Here is a 26,577-nt window from a genome sequence, read left to right on the forward strand (position 1 = left end):
TGTCCCTGCCCACCTCCTCAGCGACTGCCAGCTACAGTCTGGCCTCCCAGACTAGGAGAGGCTGCCCAGGACAGGGGTGGAGTCTCCATCCCTGGAGGTGTTTTGCAGAATCAAACGCCATAACCCAAAATGAGTTATAAAGCAGGTAGGTTTATTTCCAGCGCTGGGGTGCAAGGGAGTTCTTCTCCTAGCTTGCACACTGTATAATTTAACAAGCAGCTACTTGTAGTGTAAAGACATGCATAGGTGTAAGTGCCTACTACATATTCATACCCTTTCCCGGCTTCATATTATAATTAGTTCTGGAAAGTTCGCTCCAGTCTTGTGCCTGCGTAGTGCCTCCTGATTGTTGTGGGCCGGAGTCTTAGGGATGAAGTAGGAAGTCTTCCTCGGGATGAATATTTTTCTTCTTGAACTTTGTGCAGACGCAGTCTCCTCTGGCTGTTTTCAAACTCCTGAACCAAATGCAGCCAGCTTTCTGCATTCCGATGTCCACTTATCAGTAAACTTCTAGCTGGCTCCTTTGTTATCAGCTTCCAAGGTCTTCAAGGCAAACAATGCCAAGCTCTAAGGAACACTCCCCCCCCCCCTTGTCTGCCTTTGCTCATCAGAGGGGTTCCAAAAGCATGTAGATGTGGCACTTGGAGACATGGTTTAGGCACTTGGAGATAAGGTTTAGTAGGAGTGGTGGGGCTGATCTGCAATTTGCCTTGATCTTACAGGTCTTTTCCAACCTTAATGATTCTATGAGTCTCCTGCTAACCCCACAACAAGGGAGGAACTTGTTACTGTCACTGCTTCATTGTGTTTATTGGGCCAGAGAGTGTTAGTGCTTTCCTACTCCACTTGTGGCTTTGGATCCTCACTGGAGGCTGGGCAGGAGGGAAAACACATAGTGAGCAGCAGGAACAACGGAGAGCTGGAAGCAGCAGGCGAGGACATCAAGGAGAGTTTGGTGCCTGCCTCTCCTTTCTGCAGGAGCCAAAGACATGCCAGGGTGGTAGTGGGCCCCTTTCCAGGGATGGAGAGGTGAATTTGGATGGGGGAGTATTTGGCCTGGCCTTCCCCAGGATGCTGCTGTAGACTAATGAAATCTGCTAATTACAACAGAGAGACAAGTTGCTTGCCTACAAAGCTCACATATTATGTGGGAATCTTCATGCTTGTTGAAGGACTTGGTTACTACTTATGTCTGGTTGACCTTGTTTGCTTTTTACTGAGTCAGACTGGAAGATAATGAGCACCAGAAAAGTTTTTTGAGTGAACAGGGGAATAGATAACACTGCAAAGAAGATAGAGTGGCACTATGAATCCACCAAGCAAAGACACACAAAGATAAGCACAAGGCAACAAAGAGACTTATTAATGAAGTCTGAATTTCAAGTGGTGGTGGATGAGAAGCTCACCATAAGCCAGCAATGTGTGCTTGCATCCCAGAAAGTCAACTGTGTCCTGGGCTGCATCCAAAGCAGTGGTACCAGTACGGTGAGGGAAGGGATTCTGCCACTCTGTTTTGCTTTGATGAGACCCCACCTGGAGCCCTGTATCCAGTTCTGGAGGCCTCAGCATAGGAAGGACATGGAGCTGTCGGAGTGAGTCCAAAGGAGGCCAAGGAGATGATTCAAGGGCTGGAGCACCTCCTGTATGAAGACAGGCTGAGAGAGTTTAGGTTGTTCAGCCTGGAGAAGACAAGGCTCTGCAGAGACCTTAGAGCAGCTTCCAGTGCTGAAAGGGGCTCCCAGGAAAGCAGGGGAGGATTTCTTGATCAAGGAGTGCAGTGACAGAACAAGAGGAAATGGTTTTCACCTGAAAGCGGGAAGACTGAGATGAGATTTTGGGGAGAAATGCTCTCCTGTGAGGGTGGGGAGGCCCTGGCCCAGGTTGCCAAGAGAAGTGGTGGCTGCCTCATCCCTGGAGGTGTTCGAGGCCAGGCTAGATGGGGCTTTGAGCCCCTGCTCCAGTGGGAGGTATCCCTGTCCATGGCAAGGAGTTGGAACTGGATGGGCTTTGATGTCCCTTCCAACCTAAACCATTCTGTGGTTCTATGATTCTGATTCTATGATTCCATGCACTTTATTAACTATCCTGATTAACATGTAATTAAACAGCAAAACTCGCTTCCTTGGGAAAGGTCGCCCACGCCTCAAGGAATCCCTTGCCCACTGAGCCTACAAGCTGAAATGCTGTTGGAAAGTTCCTTTAAAAGTGAGGAAAGAAACAATCAAGAAGAATCTGAGGAAGGGGCAATCGGATTGTGTATTCCTGTTCGGGCCCCTCGGCGCCCCCTCATTCTCCTAGTGCCCACACCCTTCGCTCCTCCCTTTCCTGTCTGCCCCTCCCCTTGGGGCAGTCCCTGATGAGATGCGGCTTTCGCTTTCCCTTTCGCATTCCCTATTCATGCCTCACTCCTGCACGGGGAGAGAGGCGCGGGTCCAGGGAAGCGGAGTTTCTCCTTTCCTCCTGTTTCCCAGGCTCCCGTGGTGTCTCCCCGTCCCCTTGGATCGGGGATGGCAAAGGCGGGTTCTTTCTTTCGCCTGGATCCATGATGGTGAAGGAGGGGCTGCTGGGGCTTCTGGAGATGCTGGGGCTACTCGTGATGCTGAGGATGCCAAGGATGCTGGGGATGCTGATCATGCTGAGCACATCAAGGGCCCAGGGCAACGAACAGGGCAGTCCACCCTTCCCTTGGGATTCAGTGCGGCTCCCCACACACCTCATCCCGCTCCATTACCACCTCCTCATCCATCCCAACCTCACCACACTGGCCTTCGCGGGCACTGCTGCCGTCCAGGTGCGGGTCCAACAGGAGACCAACCGCTATCGTCCTGCACAGCAAGCGCCTGCAGATCACCAGGGCTGCGTCGATGCTGAACAATCCCACTTGGAGCAAGAGGCACGGGTGCTGGAGCACCGGGAGCGCAAGCAGGTGGCAATCCTTCCTGGTGAGATGCTACACGCCGGGCATGACTACGCTATCACCATCCACTTCCTTGGGAACCTCTCTGACTCTTTCCACGGCTTCTACAAGAGCACCTACAGGACCCAGGAGGGAGAACTACGGTAGTCCTTTCTGATATGCTGAAGTCCCTGGTAGTACATATTGTTATTACCCTGGTGCAAAGGTAATTGCTGCTTTTGTCATAATCTGTAATGCTTATTTTGAATTAACCTTTTGTTTAACCATCTTCATGTAGTGCAACATATCAAAGCACAGAATTTGCTCTCCTCATTTAGCATAGAATCCTAGAATCACTGAATTGTTTGGGTTGGAAAAGACCTTCATCCGGTTCCATCCCCTGCCATGGGCAGGGACACTGGATCTGGGGACTTAATGCCCCATCTATGGTGACCTCAGATGCCTCCAGGGATGGGGCCACTACTTCTCTGGGCGACCTGTGCTCAGTAAAGAATTTCTTCCTGATATGTTGAACCATATGATCACTGACAGTGCCCTGGCACAGTGCCTCATCCGTATTGCTGGTAGTTTCTGCTGCTTTGCATTCCATTTCAAACAGATACAACAAAACTGCTCAGATCTGCTTTTTTTTTTTTCATCTTTTATTTTTACAGTGTTATATAAAAAGGAATAAACTGTGAAAATAAAACCATTAGCATGGACCTCAGAGCAGCTTCCAGTACTGAAAGCAACTCCAGGAAAGCTGGGGAGGGGCTTTTGATCAGGGAGTGCAGGGAGAGGACGAGGGGAAATAGTTTTAAGTTGAAAGAGGGGAAAATGAGATGAGATCATGGGAAGAAATGTTCTCCTGTGAGGGTGGGGAGGCCCTGGCCCAAGTTGCCCAGAGCAGTCGTGGCTGCCCCATCCCTGGAGGTGTTCAAGGCCAGGTTGGAAGGAGCTTTGTGCCCCTGCTCTAGGGTGTCCCTGCCCATGGCAGGGGGTGGAACTTGCTGGGCTTTGAGGTCCCCTCCAACCCAAACCATCTTGTGATTCTATGATTGGTGCCAAAAATTCTTTAATGGTGGCCAGAGCTTGAAGATGAGGAGGGCCATAAGTATTCTGTGAAAGACAACAACCAGCTGAGGGCCAGGATTGAAGCAGACCTACACAAAACAACTTGAGAGGTTACAGAAAAATTCAGTGTTGACCATGTAGCAGTTGCTCAACATCCACAGCAAACTAGAAAAGCAAAGAAGGTCAATAAATGGGGCTGCACAAGCTGAATGAAAATCAAACAAATTGCAGTTAGAAAGTCTTCTCTGCACTGCCTTTGAAAAACAAAACCGATACATTTCTTGATTGTGCTGAGACCTGTGTTGGAAAATGGATTTTATGGCACAATCAACAGCGTTCTATGCAGTGGCTGGACCAAAACACTTCCCCACACTGTAGCTGCATCAAAAGAAGGTCATGGTCAGTGGTTCATGGTTGGCAAGTGGAATCATCCACTACAATATCTTGAATTCTGGTGAAACCATCCCAGCAGAGGAGAATTACCAGGAAGCCAACAAAATGCACCTAGAATGGCCATGTTTATGTCCAATATTGGTCAATCAGAAAGGATCCGTTCTTCTCTGTGACAACACCTGGCCATATGTCTCATAAATGACTGCAGAGACTGCACAGACTGCTAGGAAACTCTACCCTGCTCCTTCTCCAGAGCTCTTTCCCAATTACCACATTCTCAAGCATCTCAACATCTTCCTGCAAAAGAAGATTTTCCATAACTAAGCAGCAGCTCAAAATGCATTCAAAGAATTCATCGGTTCCAGGAGTCAGGAATTCTATCCTACTGGAGTTAATAGCTTGTTTCTTGCTGGCAAAAATGTGTAGGTCCTGGGGGCTCTTATTTCAATTAATAACCTTTGTTCTAAGCTGAGATATTCTGCTTTAAACTCGATGGTTAGAAACAGCAGTTATTTTTGCACCAGGCTAAAATTTTGTAAGTATGGAATCACGGCACAAATGAACACGTGTCACCAAACCCCTTATTCCTCCCCACTTAGGGTACTCGCAGCAACACAGTTCGAACCAACAGCAGCGCGGATGGCCTTGCCCTGTTTTGATGAGCCAGCCTTCAAAGCCAGGTTTTCTATTCGAATTCAGAGGGAACCGAAGCACCTCGCGCTGTCCAATATGCCCATTGTAAGTGGATGCTTTTAATGGAATGCTGATGGCTGATGGTCTTGGAAACAGGAAAGCAAAAGGAGAATGGAATACCCCAGCAGTTGCCGTTGCTGGGGATCATAGAATCACAGAATAGTTTGTGTTGGAAGGGACCTTAAATATCATCTAGTTCCAACCCTCCTGCCATGGGCAGGGACAGGGATGGCAAACTCAGTTCTTCATGGGAGAGTGTGGTGCTGTTGCTGGCAGTCTGGACACAGTGTAAAACAGGAATGAAGGAAACTGTACATCATGTGGGCTCCTTCTTCTCAGCAGAGGTGTGGGAATGGTCCTACAGTGTGGCCTCACTACAAGAAGGATGTTGAGAGGCTGGAGCACGTCCAGAGAAGGGCAACAAATCTGGTGAAGTGCACAAACCTTAAGACAAGTGGCTGAGGGAGCTGGTGCTGTTTAGACTGGAGAAGAGGAGTCTGAGGGGAGACCTCATCACTGTCTACAACTGCCTGAAAGGAGGTTGTGGTGAGGAGGGAGCTTGTCTCTTCTCCCTGATAGCCAGTGACAGGACAAGGTAAAGGGCCTCAAGTTGCACCAGGGGAGATACAGGTTGGACATTAGGGGGAATTTCGTTACTGAAATGGTTCTCAGGCCCTGGCAGAGGCTGCCCAGGAGATGCTGGAGTCCCCGTCCCTGGAAGAGTTTAAAAGATCAGTAGATGTCATACTTGGGGACATGATCTGGTGGTGGACTTAGCCGGACTGGATTGATGGTTGGACTTGATGATCTTAAAGGTCTTTTCCAACCAAAATCATTCTGTGATTCTGTCTTTATTTTACTCACAAAATGCTTTCCATATTAATCTTAGATTTTAAGATTAATGGTGAAATACATATGAATAAGTACAAGGTTTGTGTGTATTGAATTAATTGTCAGATAAACAGGACCTCTCTGTAAAAAATACACCCTGGTCTTCAAAAAAAAAATCTCAGAGTGAAACTGCTGTGCATGTAACAGCTACAAATACTGTTTGCGATTATAAATACGTATGAATATATATCTAGGGTTCACTACGTTTTGTACATTTGACCTTACTTCGGGCATAAAAGATTGTTTGTAAGTTCTTCTGTAATGTTAGTTGCTGCTTTGCAAGGGCACTGACCTTTCTAAAGGAGGGAACAGCACGCACACACACCAAGGTACATTTATAAAAATGAAACATTGTGAACATTGGTGTAAAAAAATCAGTTCTTTTGTAGAGAACTGAATAAAATAATGAACTAAGAGTGGGGGCCAGTGTTGCAGTTCAGTGTGGCTGACCATGTTCCAGGTCTTGGTTAGATAGCTAAGGTTGGGTAGCTCTCTGTGACCAGGAGGGGAAGTCAGATACTTCCAACACCTGACTCACTTTTAGCTAAATGGCTGACTCGCAGTTTGGAGGAGTTTATCCTTCTTGTGGGTAGTGACGGCTGCTGCAATTTATGCAGCTTCTCATCAGCTGAAGATGTGTGAGCTTGATTCCATCAGAGGAAAACTGCAGCAGTGAGCAGTGTTTTCCTTTTTCTAGTTTTACCAGTGTAGAGGCAAGTAGCACTCACCCATGAATGTGCCCCTGTATAGATATATGTATGTTTTGATTTTGAGGGGGCATGGGATGACTCCTTTCTAGCATACTTTTAAGTGTATTACCTTCAAACTGAGGAGAAACAGGGCAGTTGCTGGTGGTCCATCCTAACAAATAGCGCAGTGATATGCTGTGCTTGTTTTTTAGGTGAAATCTGTGAATCTAAGTCCCTGGCTTGTTGAGGACCATTTCAACACCACTGTTAAGATGACTACATACCTCATTGCCTTCATTGTTTCGGACTTCAAATCCATCAGCAAAATAACCAGTCATGGAGTTAAGGTAACTCTGACATAACTCTGACTCATTTTCTAAAAGATTTTTGTATTATAGTATGTCCAAAGACAAAATGGTTTACTTTTCAATTCAATCATTGGAGTTATATGTCTTGATGTTTTACAGGAATGAAATGAGAGAAAGCGTTTTTGTAAATGCATGATTAGTTTGCATTCTGAGCTTTGTTATTTCAAAAGGTTTTGTTAATGGGCTCTTTATATAATTATATGCGTTGGTGGTACAGTTTGTTTCATAGAATTATGGAATGGTTTGGGTTGGAAGGGACCTCCAAGCCCAACCAGTTCCACCCCCTGCCATGGGCAAGGACACCTCCCACTGCATCAGGGGCTCAAAGCCCCGTCCAACCTGGCCTTGAACACCTCCAGGAATTGGGCAGCCATGACTGCTCTGGACAGCCTGGGTCAGGGCCTCCCTACCCTCACTAAAGAACTTTTCTTCCTAAGATCTCATCTTAATCTCCTCTCTTCCACCTTAAAACCATTCCTCTCATCCTGTCCCTTCACCCTCTGATCAAGCCCCCCTCCCCAGCTTTTCAGTACTGGAAGTTGCTCTAAGGTCTCTGCAGAGCCTTCTCTTCTCCAGGCTGAACAACCCCAACTCTCTTAGCCTGTCCTCATAGCAGAGGTGCTTCAGCCCTCGCATCATCTCCATGGCCTCCTCTGGAGTAGATCCAACAGATCCATGTCTCTCCTGTGCTGAAGAGTATAGAACTGGATGCAGTTTCATATAAAATTTTATAAATAAAGATAGTTTTCATGGAGAATTAACACTAAAATCACCCTGTATCAGCAACAACTCTAATGTGGCAGGGTTGGTGACAACAGAAGTCTTTGTAGGGCCATCGAGGTGTAAGTTTTAAAACCTGTATTTCTAATTCTGGCAGTATTTTTCTGCAAATGTTTTAATGACCCTTGCAAGAGAAGTGTTAGCTGCGTGCTCTGCCATCCCCCATTATGGTTGTTCAAGTAGCTGTGATAAAGAACAGCATCTGTAAGCTGTTGATGCTGTCACTGAAGTGTTCATCTGCTGCAGATTTCTGTGTACACAGCGCCAGACAAGATCAATCAAGCTGATTACGCGTTGGATTCCGCAGTGAAACTCCTAGACTTCTACGAGGAGTATTTCAGCATCTGTTATCCTTTACCTAAACAAGGCAAGTGTTAAATAATTCTATGTATTTGAGAATATTATTGAGCTCAGGGAGTAAAAAAGCACAAAATTGGTAATTGAAAATGTTAAAATGGGGCCGAGCTTGGCTCATGGGCTTTTAAAGTGGCTCCTTCATGGAACTGGAGGGCGGATTGAAAAGTTCTGCAGGGAATTGGAGATCCTTGTCTTCTGTGTAGAGCAATTCTTTAATGTGTTTTTGTGGTTTGAGAGAGCCCTCAGAAATGTGTGCGATGGGAGTATCTGTGTGGGAGCAGCCATGTGGGACCAGCCCATGAGCAAGCTCTTTGTTGAGTAAAATTATACTCTTACTGTTCTTTCTTCCCCAGATTTGGCAGCTATTCCTGATTTTCAGAGTGGTGCTATGGAGAACTGGGGACTGACTATGTACCAGGAGTCGGCCTTGTTGTATGACCCTGAAAAGTCCTCGACCTCTTCCAAGCTTTGGATTACCATGATCATAGCCCATGAGCTCGCTCATCAGGTGGGATTTGGGAAGAGTAAGGAGTTTGATGGATCCTGTGTGGGCAGGAGGATCCTGGAGTGATCGCCTTTGGCGTGAAAGTGCTCATTTGTGAGCCAGGGCTGTTTCTGGTGAAGGAGTCGCGCAGGCTGAGTAGTTATGGGGAGCTGTCAATGTCAACGTATTCTGTTTGGCAGCTCCAACACTATTGAGCTTTTGCCAGTTCTTGAAATGGATTGCAGAGTACCAAAACTCGAACCTAAAAGTTTGGGATGGTTAACTCTTTTCTGCATAGACCTTCTGCTAAACATGGTTTCCTTACGAGGTGTCATGGAATGTGAATGGAAGCCACTGTGGTAGTGCATCACCATTCCAATGGGAAACCGAGAAGCCAAATGGGAAGAGGCCAGAGCAAGCTGTATCTAGAACAACATTCCTTAGGGATCAATACCATAGGCTAAATGCAGTTTTGTGCTGCCTAGTAGTAGCTTTGGTGATAAACTGTGTTTAATTTCAGAATCTCTTTTTTCTCTTTTCCCCAGTGGTTTGGCAACCTTGTTACCATGGAGTGGTGGAACGATCTGTGGTTAAATGAAGGATTTGCAAAGTTTATGGAGTTTGTGTCAGTCAGTGCTACACACCCACAGCTGACAGTTGTAAGCAGATGCTATTTTTATTCTATGATTTCTGAATCCACTTAATTAGTAAGGATAACAATCAAGCAGATTTGTGCTGTGAACCACCTTTAAACTGGCCCAAGTTGCCCAGAGAAGTGGTGGGTACCGCGTCCTTGAAAGTGTTCAAGGCCGAACTGGATGGGGCTTTGAGCCCATGATCCAGTGGGAGGTGTAACTGGCAGGGAGTGTAACTGGATGGGCTTTGAGATCACTTCCAACCCAAACCTTCCATAATTAGCTGATGTTCCCTCTGGAGGGCAGGAATTGTTATTTATCTATGTGTAAATATTTTCAGGAACCAATGATGGAAGTTAATGATGGCACTGAAAGCATATTCTATTTAAAGACATTAACGTCCAAAAATAGAAAGAAATTATTTTATCTTATTTAATCAAATAAAGTCAGACTTGAAAACCAAAACCCTTCCACTGGCTTTAGCAGAGGACTCGTATATGAAATTTGCGACCAAAGTGACATGAACAGTACTTCTGCGTTGATTTTTGCTGTGACATCATAATAGGAAAATTTACCATATTCTGGTTTTAATTTGTTGTGTGGTTGCTGACCACTCTGCCATTGAAGTGTTGGAATGTGCAGTTCTGTTTGGAGTTGGTTTTAAGTCCTGATAGCTTGGCTGTTTAAGTTTAGAACACTAGGACTCATTTGTCTGTCTGTATTGCTGTTTCAGGTTTTTCTATGCTCTGCAATAAAAAGGAAGATATATTTTGTTTTCTTTGTATGATCTGAAGATCACATGAAGTGGACTGAAAAGTGAATGAACAGGGGTCCAGCAGTGACTGAGCAAAATTTAGTAGTAATGCTCGTTTTTGCCTCCTTTTAGGAAGACTGTTTCTTAAGGAGATGTTTTAATGTCATGAAAGTGGATTCATTAAATTCATCGCATCCAGTATCAACTCCTGTGGAAGATCCAGCCAAGATTTTGGAAATGTTTGATGAAGTTTCCTACAATAAGGTAAAAACCACAACTACTATTGATCTCTGTTGCTTTGCTTGTCCTGCACAACTGCGTTCCACTGATTTCACCCCTACATCCAAGACATCTGCAGAGCATGCTTTTGTGACTGGCATGGTTGCTTGTCCAGAATACCTGGGTAGATTCAAATGGTGGCTGCCTGTTCCCTTTCTAAAGCAAGGAAGTCTTTACTTCCTCTGTCTGTTCTGTATCAATTTAATCTTAAACTGTTTTAGGTTCTTAAACCAAAGAGAGTTTCCCACTGGAGCATTACACAGTACTGGCTTGTGTAATAATTAAAAAAATATTAACATAACTCACATAATCAGTGATATTTGTAACAGTAATGATGGTAAATAAAGTACTGTTCTAATGTACATTAAACTGGACTATTTTTTAATCAGAGAGACTCACAAAAGTGAACTGTTGCATAGATGAGTGGTATTCTGAAATTTTCCTGGAGCAAGCATCTTGTCACTCTTTTTTCCAGGGTTCCTGTATCTTAAATATGCTGAGGGATTACCTGACTGCCGATGTGTTCCAAGCTGGGCTTATGCATTACCTGCAGAAATACAGCTACAAGAATACAAAAAATGAAGATTTGTGGAACAGCATGACAAATGCAAGTACTTCTCATTCTCTTATTTTTTCCTGGTTTCCTAACTTCTCAGCAATAATGTCTCTAACGCATTACTGAAAACTGTGCCAAATACTTATGATCACAACATCATAGAAAGACGACCAAAACGTCTTTGTTTTCAGGTTTGCCCTACAGCAGGCAGTGGCAAAAATGAACCACAAAGTGGTGGTTTTTGTAAAAGAAACCAAGAGTTGTCTTCAAATGCAGTAAGCGTCCAGTGTTTTATTGTTGACATTAGGAGTCTGACATCTCACATTACTGCTTCATGCTGTGGTGCTGGTTCATGCACCTTCCAAAAGCTTTCTTTGCCACTTGAGGGTGGTTCTAAAGACAGTGCAAGATTCTTTCGTTCTGAGACTGGGCAGAAATCCTACTCCTCTGCCCAGCGCTGAGAGGAAAACAGCAGTGCTTAAAGAGGTGTCTTTAACTATCATAGAATCACAGAATGGTTTGGGTTGGAAAGGACCTATACAGTTCCACCCCCTACCTTGGAGAGGCATACCTCCCACTGGATCGGGGGTCAAAGCCCCATCCAACCTGTCCTTGAACACCTCCAGGGATGGGGCAGCCACCACTGCTCTGGGCAACCTGGGCCAGGGCCTCCCCGCTCTCACAGGAAAATATTTCTCCCTAAGATCACATCTCAATCTCCCCTCTTTCAGCTGAAAACCATTCCCCCTTGTTCCACCCCTGCACTCCCTGATCAAGAGCCCCTCCTCAGCTTTCCAGTAGGCTCAAAATATGAAGGTCTAGACAGGAAGGCCAGCTGCATATATATCCAATCTATACAGACCTATGTCGAGCCTACCAGTTGTAGAGCTCTTGCACATTTCGTTGTTGCTGTGCTACTGTCTTCCTCCTCTTCTTACCTGTCTTCTTCCCTTGCCAACAACCAGCACAGGACTAAAGGACAGCTTCTGGATGTGAAGGCGATGATGGACACCTGGACACTGCAGAAGGGTTTCCCCTTCTGTCATGGTGAGGGGAAAGAATGTCCATGTACAGCAGGAGCGCTATGTGGTGGGAGTGGATTCTTCATCTGCAGGGTAAACGAAACAGGGAAGGGGCAGCAGGCAAACCAGGATGCTCTGCTGTGGCAAACAGTGCTGTGCAACAGAGATGTTTGTGGTGATCTGTGAGGGATGCTCCCTGGGATGTTTGGTTGTGAGCCTTTCCCCGTGGAGCTCAGGATCAGTTGTATTTGTAGGTGTTGTTGGAACCTGCGTGCCTGTCCAAGGTGCCAGTTGCTGTCATGGCAGTCTGGGAGAGCTGGAATTGCTGGGAGAGCTGGGAGAGCCGAGGGGATTTGGGAGAGCCTGCACTGATGCACTATGGGAGCTGGGTTGGAGAAGTGGTAGTGCTAGCTTAATGTGCCTGGCTCTGCTCTGGAGTTGGAGGTGTGATCGGGGCTGCTACTGTGACTCTGCAGGGAAAAGGTCGCGGTCAGACCGGGACAAATCCATTCTTTCAGTAAATAAAGCCCTTCTGTTTTGCAATAGGTACTTGTGGCACATTCCACTGACTTACATCACCAGTAAATTGGACACTGTGCAGAGATTCCTGATGACAACTAAAGCAGGTAATTTCTGAATTACTTGGGAAATTAATTTATCCGAAGTTTGTTTGCAAACCTTTTAGTTTTGCAGGGTTTTCTGTGGGATGGGGAACTGCAACTGCGAGTGCCACAGAAGCGGGTTTTCTTCAGCTCAATAATAACGCTATAGCAATCTCAAAATATTCAGAATTCATGTTACTGTGTTTTTTAAATTTCTGTAATGAGAGTAACTTATTATTGGGTGTGGTACCAGGACGTGTTCGGATCAGTAAGGAAATCAATAACCACAGCCTGAGTAGCGTGAGGAGAAGAGCAACCTTGTGGAAAGGGATCTGGGGCTCTGGCCCAGGGCGAGGTAGCCATAAGCCCGCAGTGCCCTGGCAGCCAAGTGGGCAACTGTGTCTTGGGTGGATCCTGCACGGCATCGCCAGCTGGACCAGGGAGGGGATTATCCCACTGTGCTCTGCACTGGGGCAGCCCCATCTCGAACACTGGGGCCACAGGGTATAAAGGATCCAAAGCTGCTGGAGAGTGTCCAGAGGAGGGCACAGAGCTGGGGAAGGGTTTAGAGGGGAAGCATGTGAGGAGTGGTTCAAGTCCCTGGGTCTGTTCAGCCTGGAGGAGATGAGGGGAGACTTCATCCCACTCTGCAGCTTCCTCACACTGGGAGGAGCAGGTGCTGAGCTCTTCTCTCTGACCCAAGGGAGTGGCAGGAAGATGGCAGGGGAGGGTTAGGTTGGGCATTAGGAGCAGGTTCTTCCCCAGAGGGTGGTAGAGCACTGGAACAGCTCCCAAGGAAGCAGTCACCAAGCCTGACAATATTCCAGAAGCATTTGGCCAACATCCTCAGCCCCACAGTGTGAACGTGCCCCTGTGTAGGGATGGTAGTTGGACTCTATGATCCCTGTGGGTCCCTTCCAACTCAGAACATTCTATGATTCCATGATTCTATGAAAAAAGGGCGTATGCTTTTATTTCCAGATGTCATTATCCTTCCAGAAGAGGTGGAGTGGGTGAAATTCAATGTGGACATGAATGGGTATTACATTGTGAACTATGAAGATGATGGATGGGATCGTCTAATTAATCTTTTGAAGGAGAACCACACCGTGATTAGCAGCAGTGACAGAGCAAGTCTTGTTAACAACATATTCCAGCTTGTCAGGTAAGGCTGCCTCCCCAAGTCTGGAAAAATGCAAATTGTTTGTGATGAGGAAGGGAGTGTTAATAATGCACAAGGTCTGACACAGAAACTCGATTGTTTCTGTAACTCTTTTTGTTTAACAAATTAAAAAAATCAACTATAATCACCTTCAAAATATGCCCTTTCTGAGCTGACCCACAGCTGCACACGGTGCTGCCAATGCTCAAAGCAATTCCGCAGGTCTTTTTCTGAAAGACTCTTGGGGATCTTTATTGGTTTATCTTTCACATCTTCTACTGACAAAACATGGGTTACTTTGAGCACCAATTTGATCTTTGGGAAGAGGGAGCCAGCTCTGGCGCACAGGGTGAGTGTTCAGGCACAGTTTCACTAAACTAAGCCTATTTAGTGAAATGTGTGTGTCTGACAAAGAGGCACTAAGGGAAGGATGCCAGTGTGAAGTGATGACCTGGGATAATGTTTTGCACCTGGAAAGACCCTGGTGCCCTTCCTCAGTTAGCAATGAGGCTGTTACTGTCACAAAGCTGTGAGGTGATGATGACTGTGACGAGTCTTGGAACTGTTATGAGTCTATGATGAGTCTTAGAGCAGGCTGTGTCTTAGGTGTGCTTTGTGAATGGTTGTGCACAGAGAAGTAGAGAGCTCATGGCTGTAAATTCCAGTTTGAGTGTTTAGTGTTCAGGAATAGGGCAGTGGAGAGCTGGAAGAGAGTTACGATTGATGAATTTTAGGTAGCAGCTTATGAGGTGATGTCTGGGGCTGGCCAAGGTTTTACTTTGGGCAGCAGAAGAAAGGTCTGCCTGAGCTGAAGGGAAAAGAGATTGGTCAGCCTGTTCAGGGGTCTTGGAGAGTAAAAGAAGAAGAGACAATTAGAGGTACAAATTGGGTTAAGTAGGGTTCATTTTATGATGGGTGATTGCAACATTCCTGTGTCTTGAGACAGAAGAGGAAGGTGAATAAGGACAAAACCACAGAATCATAGAATGGTTTAGGTTGGAAGGGACCTCACAGCCCATCCAGCTCCACTCCCTGCCACCGACAGGGAGACCTCCCTGGATCAGGGGGCTCCAAGCCTCATCCAGCCTGGACTTGAACACCTCCAGGGATGGGGCAGCCAATACTTCTCTCGGTGAGCTGTGCCAAGGCCTCCCCATCCTCATCAAGAAGAATTTCTTCCTAATGTCCAGACTAAATTTTCCCCCTTCCAATTTAGAGTCATTGCCCCTAGTCCGGTCACTCCAGGCCCTTGGAAAAAGCCCTTCACCAGCTTTCCTGGTGCCCCTTTCAGTACTGGAAGCTGCTCTAAGTTCTCCCCTCAGTCTTCTCTTCTCCAGGCTGGACAACCCCAGCTCTGTCAACCTGTCCTCGCAGCAGAGGTTTTCCAACCCTTAGATCATCTCCATGGCCTCCTCTGAACCCATTGCAACAGTTCCATCTTCTTCTTACGCTGGGGATTCCAGAACTGGACACAGGGCTCCAGGTGGAGTCTCAGCAGAGAGGAGAAGAGGCAGAATCCCGCCCCCTCACCCTGCTGATCTCCCTGCTCTGGATGCAGCCCAGGACACGGTTGGTTTCTGGGCTACGAAATCACATTGTGTCTCATGAGCTTCTCATCCCGCAGCATCCCATGTCCTCTGCAGGGTAAGGAACTGACCTGGAAAGGAAGCAGGAAAGAGATTTTGCAGAAGGGTGAAAAGCTGAGCAGGGGGAGTGGGGAAAGACCTCTGGCTTTTTGTCTGTTGGGTCTTTGAAGAAAACATTGAGCTGTATCCTGGCAGAGGTAGGAGGCCGTTTATGGAGTCAGGAAAAGACAGTGGAGAATTGTAGCTTTGAGGTTCACTGAAAGCTAGATACCTACAGATTGAGCCAGAAAGGTGCTGTGGAGGAAATGAGCTCAGTCATCAACTTTCTTCTGTATGCGTGTGGTTTGTAGAGCCAGAGACGTGGTGGAGAGAGAGAGCAAGAGCTGAGCTGGGATAGCCCTGGCTTCTGAGGGATGGTGGAAAAGGTTGATTGCTGCAAGTCGTTCTCCTCTGGTCCATTTCTTAGTTCAAAGAGTAAATATTAGGTTTCATAGCTCATGTAGCTGCTCAGCCACATTTTTCTTCAAAAAGAAAACTTTAGAGAGGTTTGGAAATACCTTTAAGGTTATCCTGTTTGTATGGTTTCATGAAAAACAATTGGCTTAGAGTTTGCTGGTAACTTTGCTTTTTAAGTTGAATTATACCTTGTTTTATCCCCTCTCTTCTACTTCCTTAGAATAAAAAACCTGTCCATTTCCAAGGCTTTGGAGTTAACTTTATACCTGAAACACGAGAGACAAGTCATGCCAGTACTGCAGGGTCTGAATGAGCTGATTCCTGTTTACTGGCTCATGGAGAAGAGGGATGTGGACGGTACAGAAAAGCAATTGCAGGTTATATTTTAACTGTTTAGAACTCTCTAACTTTGCCCATACCCTGCAAAGTGCTCTTTATAACATGTATTTTTTGTTCCCTTGTTTTAGGAGTACATTGTCAGCCTGTTTAAAGGCCTGATCGACAGGCAGGCATGGAGTGACGAAGGCTCGGTGTCTGAGAGGCTGCTCAGGCACTCACTCCTGCTGTTCTCGTGCCTGCACAGGTATCAGCCATGTGTGGACAAAGCCGAGGGATATTTTATGCAATGGCGGAAATCCAACGGAACCTTGAGGTCAGTTCTGCAACTACTGCTGTTTTTTCTGATACTGTTTATTTACACTAGAGTTAATTTATGAAAAGAGCTAAACTTCAAGTCCTTTCTGCACTCTGAAGCTGGATCTTCCTGGTTTTGTATCCCATGCATTGGCTTCCCCCCGCCTGCACAGTTGTGTGTGTGATGTATGCTTGGACTAGCACATAGAGTATGTGGTACTCCACAACTTGAGGTTATTTTCACTTTCTAGATGTTCTAGAAAGTGAAAATAACTTGTACCCCTCATTCAGGTGTCTGAAGGTTGACCTGTACCTGCTGTGAAAATAGGTAACTTCACAAACCTCACCTGGTTTCTGCGGTGGTGTTAGAATGCCCCAAAACATCTCCAGGACATCTCTGAGAGATTGTTCTGGGCGATCCAAAGATGCCACATTGTTATCTGACTGGGCATCATCATGAAAGGAGTGTACATAAATAAAGAAGAAAATAAGGAATGATGAGCACAGAATATTTCCAAGGCAGGAACAGAGCTGAGATACAGCCCATGACATTGAACTGCTCCCAGCCACAGGGGTCACTTCTCAATAAATCATCTGCCATGCCCGTTGACGCATGGTGGTAACAGTCGTGTTTCTGTGTGTATTCCTAAATAGGATGTGTAGAGTAACATGATATCACACCTGGTATAGGTTGCCAGCAGATGTGAAGGCCGCAGTATATGCTGTGGGAGCACAAACGTCTGATGGCTGGGATTTCCTCCTCCCTGCGTACAGTCTGCATGCATTCAGCTTGGACAGGGAGGACATCAAGTTAGCCCTCAGCCTCGGTAGGAGTGAGGACACACTCTGGTGGTGAGTGGTTACATAGAACAGAGACGTGTGAGGGGAAGGTTTATGAACACTGAAAGAGGAATAGAATTGTTCAGAGTACTCTTCCATAGCTTTGGCACTCCGTGACGTGTGGAACGCTTCTCAGGACTTCACAGAATCACAGAATGGTTTTGGTTGGAAAAGAACTCTAAGCTCATTTAGTCAACCATCGATCTAGCCGTGCTAAGTCTGCCACCTGATCATGGCCCCAGTTACAATATCTACTCATCTTTTAAACATCTCCAGGGATGCTGACTCCACCACCTCTTGGGCAGCCTCTGCCAGTGCCTGAGGACCCTTGCCATAAAGAAATTGCTCCCCATGTCCAAGCTAAACCTCCCCTGGCCCATCTTGAGGTCATTCCTCCTTGTCCCGTCACTGACTACCAGGAAGAAGAAACCAGCACTCATGTCACACCAAACTTCCTTTCATGCATTTGTAGACAGTGATGAGGTCTTCTCTCAGCCCCCTCTTCTCCAGACTAAACAGTCCCAGGTCCCTCAGCTGCCTCTCATAACCCCCATTTTCAAGACCCTTCCCCAGCTCTGTTTGCTTCTTTGGATGCGCTCCAGCCCCTCAACGTCCTTCTTGGAGTGAGAGGCCCAAAACTGAAGCCAGGATTCGTGGTGTGGCCTCACCAGCACTGAGTCCAGGGGTATGATCCCATCCCTGCTCCTGCTGGCCACACCATGGCTGATCCAAGCCAGGATGCTGTTGGCTTTCTTGGCCACCTGGGCCACTGCTGGCTTGTGTTCAGCCACTGTCGACCAACAGCCCAGGTCTTTGTCCTCCAAGCAGCTTTTCAGCCACTCTTCCCAAGCCTGGAACTGCACAGAGTTGTTGTGGACCAAGTGCAGGACCTAGCACTTGGCTTTGTTGAACCTTATCCCCTTGGCCTCAGCCCATGGATCCCTCTGCAGAGCCTCCCTGTCCTCAAGCAGATCCAGACTCTCACCCAGCTCAGTGTCATCTGCACTTAATATGTGGCAGGAAGTGGCTGCACCTTTTCTTTTCTCTGTCTCTGCGGTAGCAAATTGGGACAAAATACAGTAAAACAGGTACTCAGACACCTGATCTTTGCTTTGCAGACACTTCTTCATTTGCCTTTGTGGTTGTTGTGATCATAGGCACCCATGCTGTACATTTCTTATCCAAATGCCAGCTTTAATGCTTTCAAGAATGTTCAGCATCACTGAGGTTGTCAGGCATTGGCTCCAAGCAGTGAAGCCGATCCCTGCTGTTGGGTGGGGGTGGCAGCTTGGGGCACTGATCTGGCTTTGCTCAGACACAGCAGCAGACACATGTCAGTGGTGGTGTGATGCTATTATTTATCCTTTGCATTGCAGTGCTGTTCGGACACCACAGTCATGAGCAGCACTTGCAGCCTGGATGCTCCACTGATCCTTACCATAGGTACAGACAAATGACTTTCTTAATGGGGCAGAGGCAAGGTCTGTATTAACTTGGAGATTTTGAGTTAGGGCAAAATGCAGCCTTGTTTTTATCCTCAATATTCAGAACACAGGCCCTTTGGGTAATTGTGAAAGTAGCAGAAGTGGGACAGAAGGATATTGTTGAGGAGTACGTTGAGAAAAGTTGGGAGTAAACCAGCAGGAATGATGTGTCAGGACCTTTAGAAATGTCAACTCAACCTTAGTACTGAGGGAACAGTTATTTGTCATTTTTATCCACTGGTTTAAACAGCTCCCATTTCTCTTCTTAATTCTTAGGTTAATGGATCAAGGTCTGCATGGTGACACCATAAGAACTCAAGATCTTCCACTTGTTATTGTATCTGTTGCCAAAAATCCATGTGGCCATCGTTTATCTTGGACGTTTTTAAAAGAAAATTGGGAAAAACTTGTAGAAAAGTAAGGAACATAAGTGGTTTCAGTGCTTCCTTTCCCAAGCTGTGTTTTAAAACTGTATTTGTTACAAAACCAGACATTTTCTGAGCATAGATGATTCTTTTTTTGCCAGATTTGAACTTGGATCAAATACCATAGCAAGCATTGTGACTGGAGTGACAAGTCAGTACTCAACGAGGTCACAGCTTGCACAGGTAAGCCACTCTGATTCTGGTTTAGAAAATTGTAGTTTCAGTTGTAGTAAAACTGAAATGAAAATGTGGAGGAAATCTTAACATGATAAAAGCTTGACTGATTATGGAACATCAGGGTAAGATCCTGTCTTTCCCTGGAGAAAGAAGATAGTGGTGATGAGTTAGATAAGTTCTCAAGGGAGAGCGTGAGGTCAGCAGTGAGGAGAAGGATGTTCTTAGTTTGAGCATCAGGCATCGGTGCAGAGTACAAGTGTTTATCAGCCAAAGCACTCATGGTTGACTCGCCTCTGTTCATATCTTCTGCCTGCTCTGGAAGGAAGTGGGAAAACAAGGAAAGTAGGTCTTTTTACTGAGCAGGTGGAATAAAAATGCTGAAGAATAGTGAGAAATGCATCACTTTTCTATTCTGGGGAGAATTCCCCAAGCTCCTGGATGGTGTGTGTGGTACGTGCTGTCTGCTTATTCCATGCTCTCTGTCAATGGTAAAACCCCAGACTGGTCCATGTGCAGAGTTAATGGCATCTGTAACTGTGTCTTTCGAGAAGCTTCTGCTTTTGTTGCCAGTTTAAAATTTGCAGTTTTAGGGCAAAACACAGCCATGAGCAATGCAACTAAATTAGATATAAAATGAAAGAATATAGACTGGAGTTCTCAATCGCCATTGTAAATCTGAGTGGATGCTCACCAGCAGCAGCATCTTGGCCAGTGGAAGGGGCTATGCAGACATTTCTCCATCCTGCTTAGAAACGCTGCAGCATGTCGGCTGACAATCTGCAGGGCTTAGGAACAAGGCTCTGAACACAAACTGTAAGGCTGAGAGAGAATCCAGCAGCTCTCTTCCGGGTAGCCTCTGTGTTCCTGTTTTGTGCTTTATACGAGTATTTGCATCATGTGGTGCTCTCATCCAGGTAAATGGTCATAAAATTATGTATTTAATTTACACAATATGTACTGTCACTGCATCTTTTGAGAGTCTCTGTCTACCCTAACTCGGGGTTGATGTTCTGTGAAGTTTCTATATGAACGTTTTGATCAGGAGCATCTCCTTTAAAATAAAACAGTGAAGAAGGAGCTGCTGGCACTTTCAGCAGCCACAAGGAATGCAGTAAATTCAAGGAGTAGAAGCAGCCTCCAGATTCCCAGTGGCAACATTACCAAGTGCTTCAAGGATGAGATTGGTGGCTTCCCAAGTACTGGGGAAGCTGGAGGAGGGTTCTCAGGAAAATAAAGGGAGGCACAGACTTCCCCATGTAGGGAAAGAAATGTTTTACCATCGGTGCATAGGCAGCTGCTGCTCCTCCAAGTGGGTCACAGGCAAACATAGCTGGCTCTGAGCCACCCAGAGCACTGGCAGGGGTTGCCCTCTCTCCCACTATGTGGCCTGGATCAGCTGGCAGTCCAGGACGTTGACTGGACACCAGGCACCAGTGGATCATGAAGCCATGCTGGAATCAGTCAGGGCAGGAGTGACATCTGCCCAGAGCCACTGCTGTCCTGCCTGTGTGCGCTGTGCTGTCAGTGGATTCTGGGGTTTCTTGCATGAACAGGAAACAGATGGATCCCCTACATAACTTGGCAGTGCTTCATCTGCAATTTTATAATCTAATTTGAAGGGTCATCTTCCTTGGATTGTGATGACCTTACCACTGTCTACAGCTCCCTGAAAGGAGATTGTGTTGAGGTGGGTGTTAGTCTCTTCTCTCAAATGACAGGAGATGGGACAAGAGGGAATGGCCTCGAGTTGCGCCTGGACAGGTTCGGGTTGGACATCGGGAAGAATGTCTTCACCAAAAGGGTTCTCAGGCAGTGGCAGAGGCTGCCCAGGGAGGTGGTGGAGCCCCCATCCCTGGAGGGGTTTAAAAGACAGGTGGATGAGGTGCTCAGGGATGTGGTTTAGCGTTGGACAGGTACAGTTGCGCTGGATGATCTCTAAGGTCTTTTCCAACCTAAAATAGATTCTATGAATTCTATGACATTTAGACGAGACATAAGGAGGAATTTCTTCACAATGAGAGTGGTGAGGCACTGGCACAGGTTGCCCAGGGAAGTTGTGGCTGCCCCATCCCTGGAGGTGTTCAAGGCCAGGCTGGATGGGGCCTCGGGCAGCCTGATCCAGAGGGAGGTGTCCCTGCCTATTGCAGGGTTGGAACTAGATGATGTTTAAGGTCCCTTCCAACCCAAACCATTGTATGATTCTATAAAAACTTACTAAAAAATTTGTTACTGGGCTGACAATGGGGGGAAGACTCAGCCGGATTTGGAGATCACGGGTTTCTTACTGGGCTTCCCACACACCTAAAAGACATTGCTACCTCCTCGTGTTCTTCATGTTTTTGCCAACAGGTGAAAGAATTCTTCAGTTCTCTGGAGAAGAAGAGTGCACAGCTGTGCTGTGTCCACCAAGCCATTGAAACCATCAAAGACAACATAGAGTGGATGAATGGGAACTTAGAGAAAATCAAAACGTGGCTGCAAAACAACCACCAGTAAACCAGGGCACCGGCCTCTGTTTGTGAAATAGAAAAGCACTGACAAGCTGTGAAGATTCAGGGCTGAAGGGACAACTTGGTTGTGTAAGTCCATGTTTTCCTTTATCTGATGCTGTTGCTTGGCTTTTTTCTTTCTTACGGCTGTGGTTTGCCAGGCACAGAACCAGACACCTCATTGCCCTTTTTTGCCAGGTAGCACTACTAAAAGCAAGGGAAAGTACAGTGAAATAAGGCTTGGAGGAGGCTGGCTGCTGTTACAGAAACTTGAAATTGCTTCTGGAAAAGCAGGATGTGCTGGGAGACAAAGCACCAGGAGAAACTTCCCTCCTGGAAAAATGGATTGCACCATTATCTCCTTACAAAGGCACATCCTGCAGCTCCATTTAATATCAGAGTGCACTAAAACTCTGGAGCAAAGCCATCCTTGCACATGTCTTTATCTACATGGTTTGTGTTTCCAGGAGAGCAATTTCTGTCAATGTACAGAGAATTCAAGAGCCCAGAAGTGTCTCTTGGGACTTTCACCCGGCTCCTGTGGCTGCTGGTGTAAATGCTTTGCTGCTCTGGAAATAGTCTCACTTTCAGGCAGCGTTCAGGAAAAGAAGTGCTATCACTTTGTATGCAGAACCAAAAACCTGGTGAATTTCACTTTAGATGACTGCAACTGTGTGATCTTTAAGGCCTCTTGCACCTCAAACCATTCTATGATTAGCCATCAGTTCATTTTTGCAGGCTTTTTTTTCTTTTAATTATCTCTTCTCCACCTAATTGCAATGCATCTGTTGTCCCATGGACTTGCTGACATTAAAGGGGGAGGACAGTCGCTCACAGTAGTCCTTATGCCCCACCTCTAGGTAATGAAGAACTGGCAACAAGTTGCCCCAAGGAGAGAAAATATCAGTACTGTGCTCAGAAGGGACAGTCAGGTAGGAGAGCAAGGTTGAAGTCTTGGAGATAGGTTTGGGTTTTTTTTCACTATTCTGTTGTGAATGACCTCTGTTTACCTGCAGAAAACTTATTTCCCTACTTATTCAAGGTGTGAATGTTGGGGTTGTCCTTTGCAGGGACAGGAGCTGAACTTGATGATCCATGTGGGTCCCTTCCCACTCAGGATAGGATTCTATGATAAAGAAAAACAATCCAGCTAATTATTGTATGTGCTTAAAAACACTGTATCCCTTTGCTCTTACACTCCCTGCCCCTGACGTTATTCCATGGTCCGTTAAACCAGGAGTTTATCTCCTCCCTGGTTCTGCCGTGTCTCTTTAGCCTGGAGAAGAGGAGGCTGAGGTGACCTTGTCACTGTCTACGGCTCCTGGAAAGGAGTTTGTGGTGAGGTGGGTGCTGGTCACTTCTCCCAGATGAAAGGTGATAGCATGAGAGGGAATGGACTCAAGTTGAGCTGGAGCAGGTTCAGATTGGACATAAGGAAAAATGTCCACCAAAAGGGTTCTCAGGCCCTGACAGAGGAGCCCAGGGAGGTAGTGGAGTCTCCATCTCTGGAGGGGTTTAACAGACAGGCAGATGAGGTGCTCAGGGATGTGGTTTAGTGGTGGACAGGTATGGTTGGGCTTGATGATCTCACAGGCTTTTTGCAACCTAGTGATTCTTTGATTCTATAATAGTTTCCTCACTGCAACCTGGAACAGCCATAAGCTTTGACACAGATGCAGACTTAAGGGAAAAAAATACACCATGTGGAACTCACCACAAGCTTCTGACTACGTCTTACTTGCTCTTCTCACAACTGATGAGAGGAAATGGCCTCAAGTTGCACCAAGGGAGGTTTAAATGGGGTATTGGGGAAAAATGTCCTCAGTGGCAGAATGGGGAAGCCCTGGCAGAAGCTGCCCAGGTTAGGAGTGGATTCCCCATCCCTGGAGGGGTTCACAAAGCGTGTGGCCATGGCACCTGGGGACAAGGTTTAGCAGAGGTGGAGGTGCTGGGCTGGCGGTGGCGCTGGATGAGCTTAAAGGCCTTTTCCACGCTCGATTTCATTATTCTTTATGAACTAGAAATTACAAAATCGGAGTTCAGGAGGACAGTGGGATCTGATGTTGAGGGCAAAAGTTTCCATCCAACTGGTGCAGAAAACAGCGCTTCCTTTTGCTCGCTGCTTCCTGCTCTGTATGAGGCACCTGGTACCTCTTAACTCGTCACAGGAAATGGGAATTCTGAGTGAGCTGTGCATCACCTGTACACTTTCTGCTAATTGCCCACTGTCACTTGCTTTATGATGATTTCAGAGCTGAGAGGGCAGTTTAACAAAAAATAAAGTTTGTTTCCGTGATTCCAGATGAGGGACTGGGTTCATTTTGCACACTCATTTCTGCTGCCGCTGCAAGCCAGCATTTACGCTGCTGGTTTCTGCTTTCACTGCTTCACCTTCAGTTTCTGAACTTTGGGAAAAATGAAGCCATATTCCTGGTGCACCACAGACTCCTTCCTTCCCCCTCTCCCTGTTTTTTCAACTGAGGAAGCATCCATCAGTCTGTGCGCATCCCAGCATTGCACAGCCCTCTCTACCAGACACTGTGGATGACACTGATTGACCTGAGCAAGCCCATGCCCATCAGCATCCCGGACTTTGGTGGGCTGTGTGCTCATGACATCAGAAGGACACGAGGCTGAGCTGCATATCCACAGGGTCTGGAGAGAAAGTGAGCAGGTCCTGAGATGCTGGGCAGGACTCATGCACACCAGTCCAATACCATGTTTCTCCCCTCGCCTGGGAATGGCCACCATTCACCTGCAAACAGCACGTCTCCACAACAGTTTCGATGGGAATTTTTAACCAAAATAATAGCCTCATTTCTGAAAACCCTTGTGCTTACACATGAATCCTTCATCTGTTTCCCGGCACCATGGGAGTTGACCAGTTAAAGATGGTCCCAGGAACCTGCAATCCAGCTTTGAAAACCAAAGAAATGAAAAGCAAACTTCAGCTGGATCGTGATCTGGTGGTAAGCACCATCATGGAGCATTGCTGATGGTATTTCAGTGGCATTCCAGAACGGAGAGGGGCTCCAGTAAAAGCTGGAGAAGGGCTCTTGATCAGGGAGTGTGGGGACAGGATGAGGGGGAACCGTTTTCAGCTGAGAGAGGAGAGATTGAGATCATGGGAAGAAATGTGAGGGTGGGAGGCCCTGGCAGGCTGCCCAGAGAAGTGGTGGCTGCCCCATCCCTAGAGGTGTTCAAGGCCAGGTTGGATGCAGCTTTGAGCCCCTGATGCAGTGGCAGGTGTCCCTGCTGACAGCACCGGTTGGAACTGGATGGGCTTTGCGGTCCCTTACAACCCGAACTATCCTGTGGTTCTGTGACTCTGTAATTTTTCAGTGTCCTTTTAAACCCGTGGTGTTCAGTTTCAGTGTGACAGAGTTTGTATCATTATTTCTGGAGTTTCTTTTCCCTTTCGGTTCCTGTTCAGATCTCAGCAGCAATAAATGAAGTGCCAGGAATGTCACAAGGCAATCTTAAAAACTTTATTAGTGTGACAGGTTCTCAGTACAGACTGCGGAGAACAGTCACAAGTGTGAATATCCCCAACTGAAATCTCCAGGCAGCCTCTCTGCAGTGCCACATGCCAGAGTCGGATTTCAGAGTCGGCACAAGTGCTTCCTCTGCAAGCCAATAGTGAAGCGATGCTGGTGCCAGGATGTGCCAGGAGATGGTCAACAAGTTATGGAGAGGGAGGGAAACACCCTGAGGCACGTGGACCCCAGGAGAGGCGCCTGTTCCTGCCTGTTCTCTGGTGGAGCAGGAGAACACAGCATTGTTCCTTGCAGCATCACCTTCTGCCTTGTTTCTGCATTCCCTTCTGGAGTGCAAGGAGCAGAATCAAGGACTAGAAACAGTGCAAAATACCCCAAAGACCCGTCTGCCTGTTGACCTGAACTTCTTTTTGATCTCTGCTAAGGCTCATGCACCTTCTTGATTTCCTCTTCCTGATGGCAATGGTGTTATTGCCACCCTTGGATTTGTCTTTGTTCGGTCCAGGAGACTCCAGAAATTACGAGATAACAGTACAGATGCGAGTGGAAATAAAAAAAAAAATCCTTATTTGGTGTGTTTTGTTTTTTTAACTACAATTAAGGCAGCATCCAAAATACCTGTTTCATTGCTAGATGTGCTTGATGAAGCGGCAATCCCCAGTTCCTCAGGCTTTAACCACCCACAGCTTACCTACAGCTCCCACCCATAGCTCACCTACAGCTTCCAACTGGGAATCACCACGCAGCCAGGTGAGGTGGGCTGAGGGTAACTGAAGCATGCGATATTCCAGAACACTTTAATGCATTTGCTGCAACATTTAAAATGCAAGCGCATACGAAATCTTCTGAGATTTACAGGCACTATGTGGAGATTATGTGCAAAAGTCTGCGGAATTTCTCTTTGGCATTGCTATTCATTTAGGAAATACATTTCTTGCGAATATAAAGCACACTTTCCCTCTGAAAACTGAAGAAAATTACAAAAAAAAAGTCGAAATACATGAGTATAATAAAAGGAAGAGCTAGGGGAAAAAAACCAAAACCACCTTAGTCTGCTAGGGGAAAAAAGGAAACACGGAAGATGTCCAGTGAGTGTCACTGTACAGAAACCACCCAGAATAACCACAGGCTTTTAGCATCAGCTTTTGTTCTTCAGGAGCAATGATCCACCAGCAGAAAGAAGACATTTAAATGAGGTGCCAGGGTCCTGGGGAGGAAGAAATGGAACAGGAGTAAGGAGTCCTTTTCAGCTTAAAATTGGAAAGAAGTTCACAATAAACCTGTGGAGAATTACCTGAAATAAAAGCCTCTGGTGGCAGAAATAAAACCAGGGATGGATAACATAGTGATTGACA

General features: G+C 46.5%; 2 protein-coding genes across 10 annotated transcripts in view; one reads left to right on the forward strand and one right to left on the reverse strand.

Annotated features, from left to right (window-relative positions):
- The first annotated feature begins 2,350 nt into the window (after window positions 1-2,350).
- ERAP1 (endoplasmic reticulum aminopeptidase 1) lies at window positions 2,351-26,298 on the forward strand. Its single transcript, XM_009562980.2, is given in 22 exon segments — window positions 2,351-2,815; window positions 2,817-2,859; window positions 2,862-3,060; window positions 4,963-5,101; window positions 6,849-6,983; window positions 8,031-8,151; window positions 8,495-8,649; window positions 9,171-9,284; window positions 10,147-10,278; window positions 10,769-10,900; window positions 11,041-11,124; window positions 11,815-11,885; window positions 11,887-11,964; window positions 12,418-12,497; window positions 13,455-13,638; window positions 15,898-16,054; window positions 16,145-16,329; window positions 17,001-17,162; window positions 18,911-19,051; window positions 19,161-19,242; window positions 21,586-21,815; window positions 22,586-26,298. Coding segments are annotated over 21 exon segments (3,000 nt in total). The 5' UTR covers window positions 2,351-2,356; the 3' UTR covers window positions 21,733-21,815; window positions 22,586-26,298.
- Window positions 26,004-26,577, reverse strand: part of CAST (calpastatin) — a 71,622-nt gene continuing 71,048 nt past the window's right edge. For all 9 annotated transcript variants that reach the window (XM_054053522.1, XM_054053525.1, XM_054053523.1 and 6 more), the window contains one exon: window positions 26,004-26,429. The gene's annotated coding sequence lies outside the window, so the exon portion shown is untranslated. The remainder of the gene's footprint in view (window positions 26,430-26,577) is intronic.

The sequence above is a fragment of the Cuculus canorus genome, chromosome Z, assembly GCF_017976375.1.
Source record: "Cuculus canorus isolate bCucCan1 chromosome Z, bCucCan1.pri, whole genome shotgun sequence".
Lineage (NCBI taxonomy): Eukaryota > Metazoa > Chordata > Aves > Cuculiformes > Cuculidae > Cuculus > Cuculus canorus.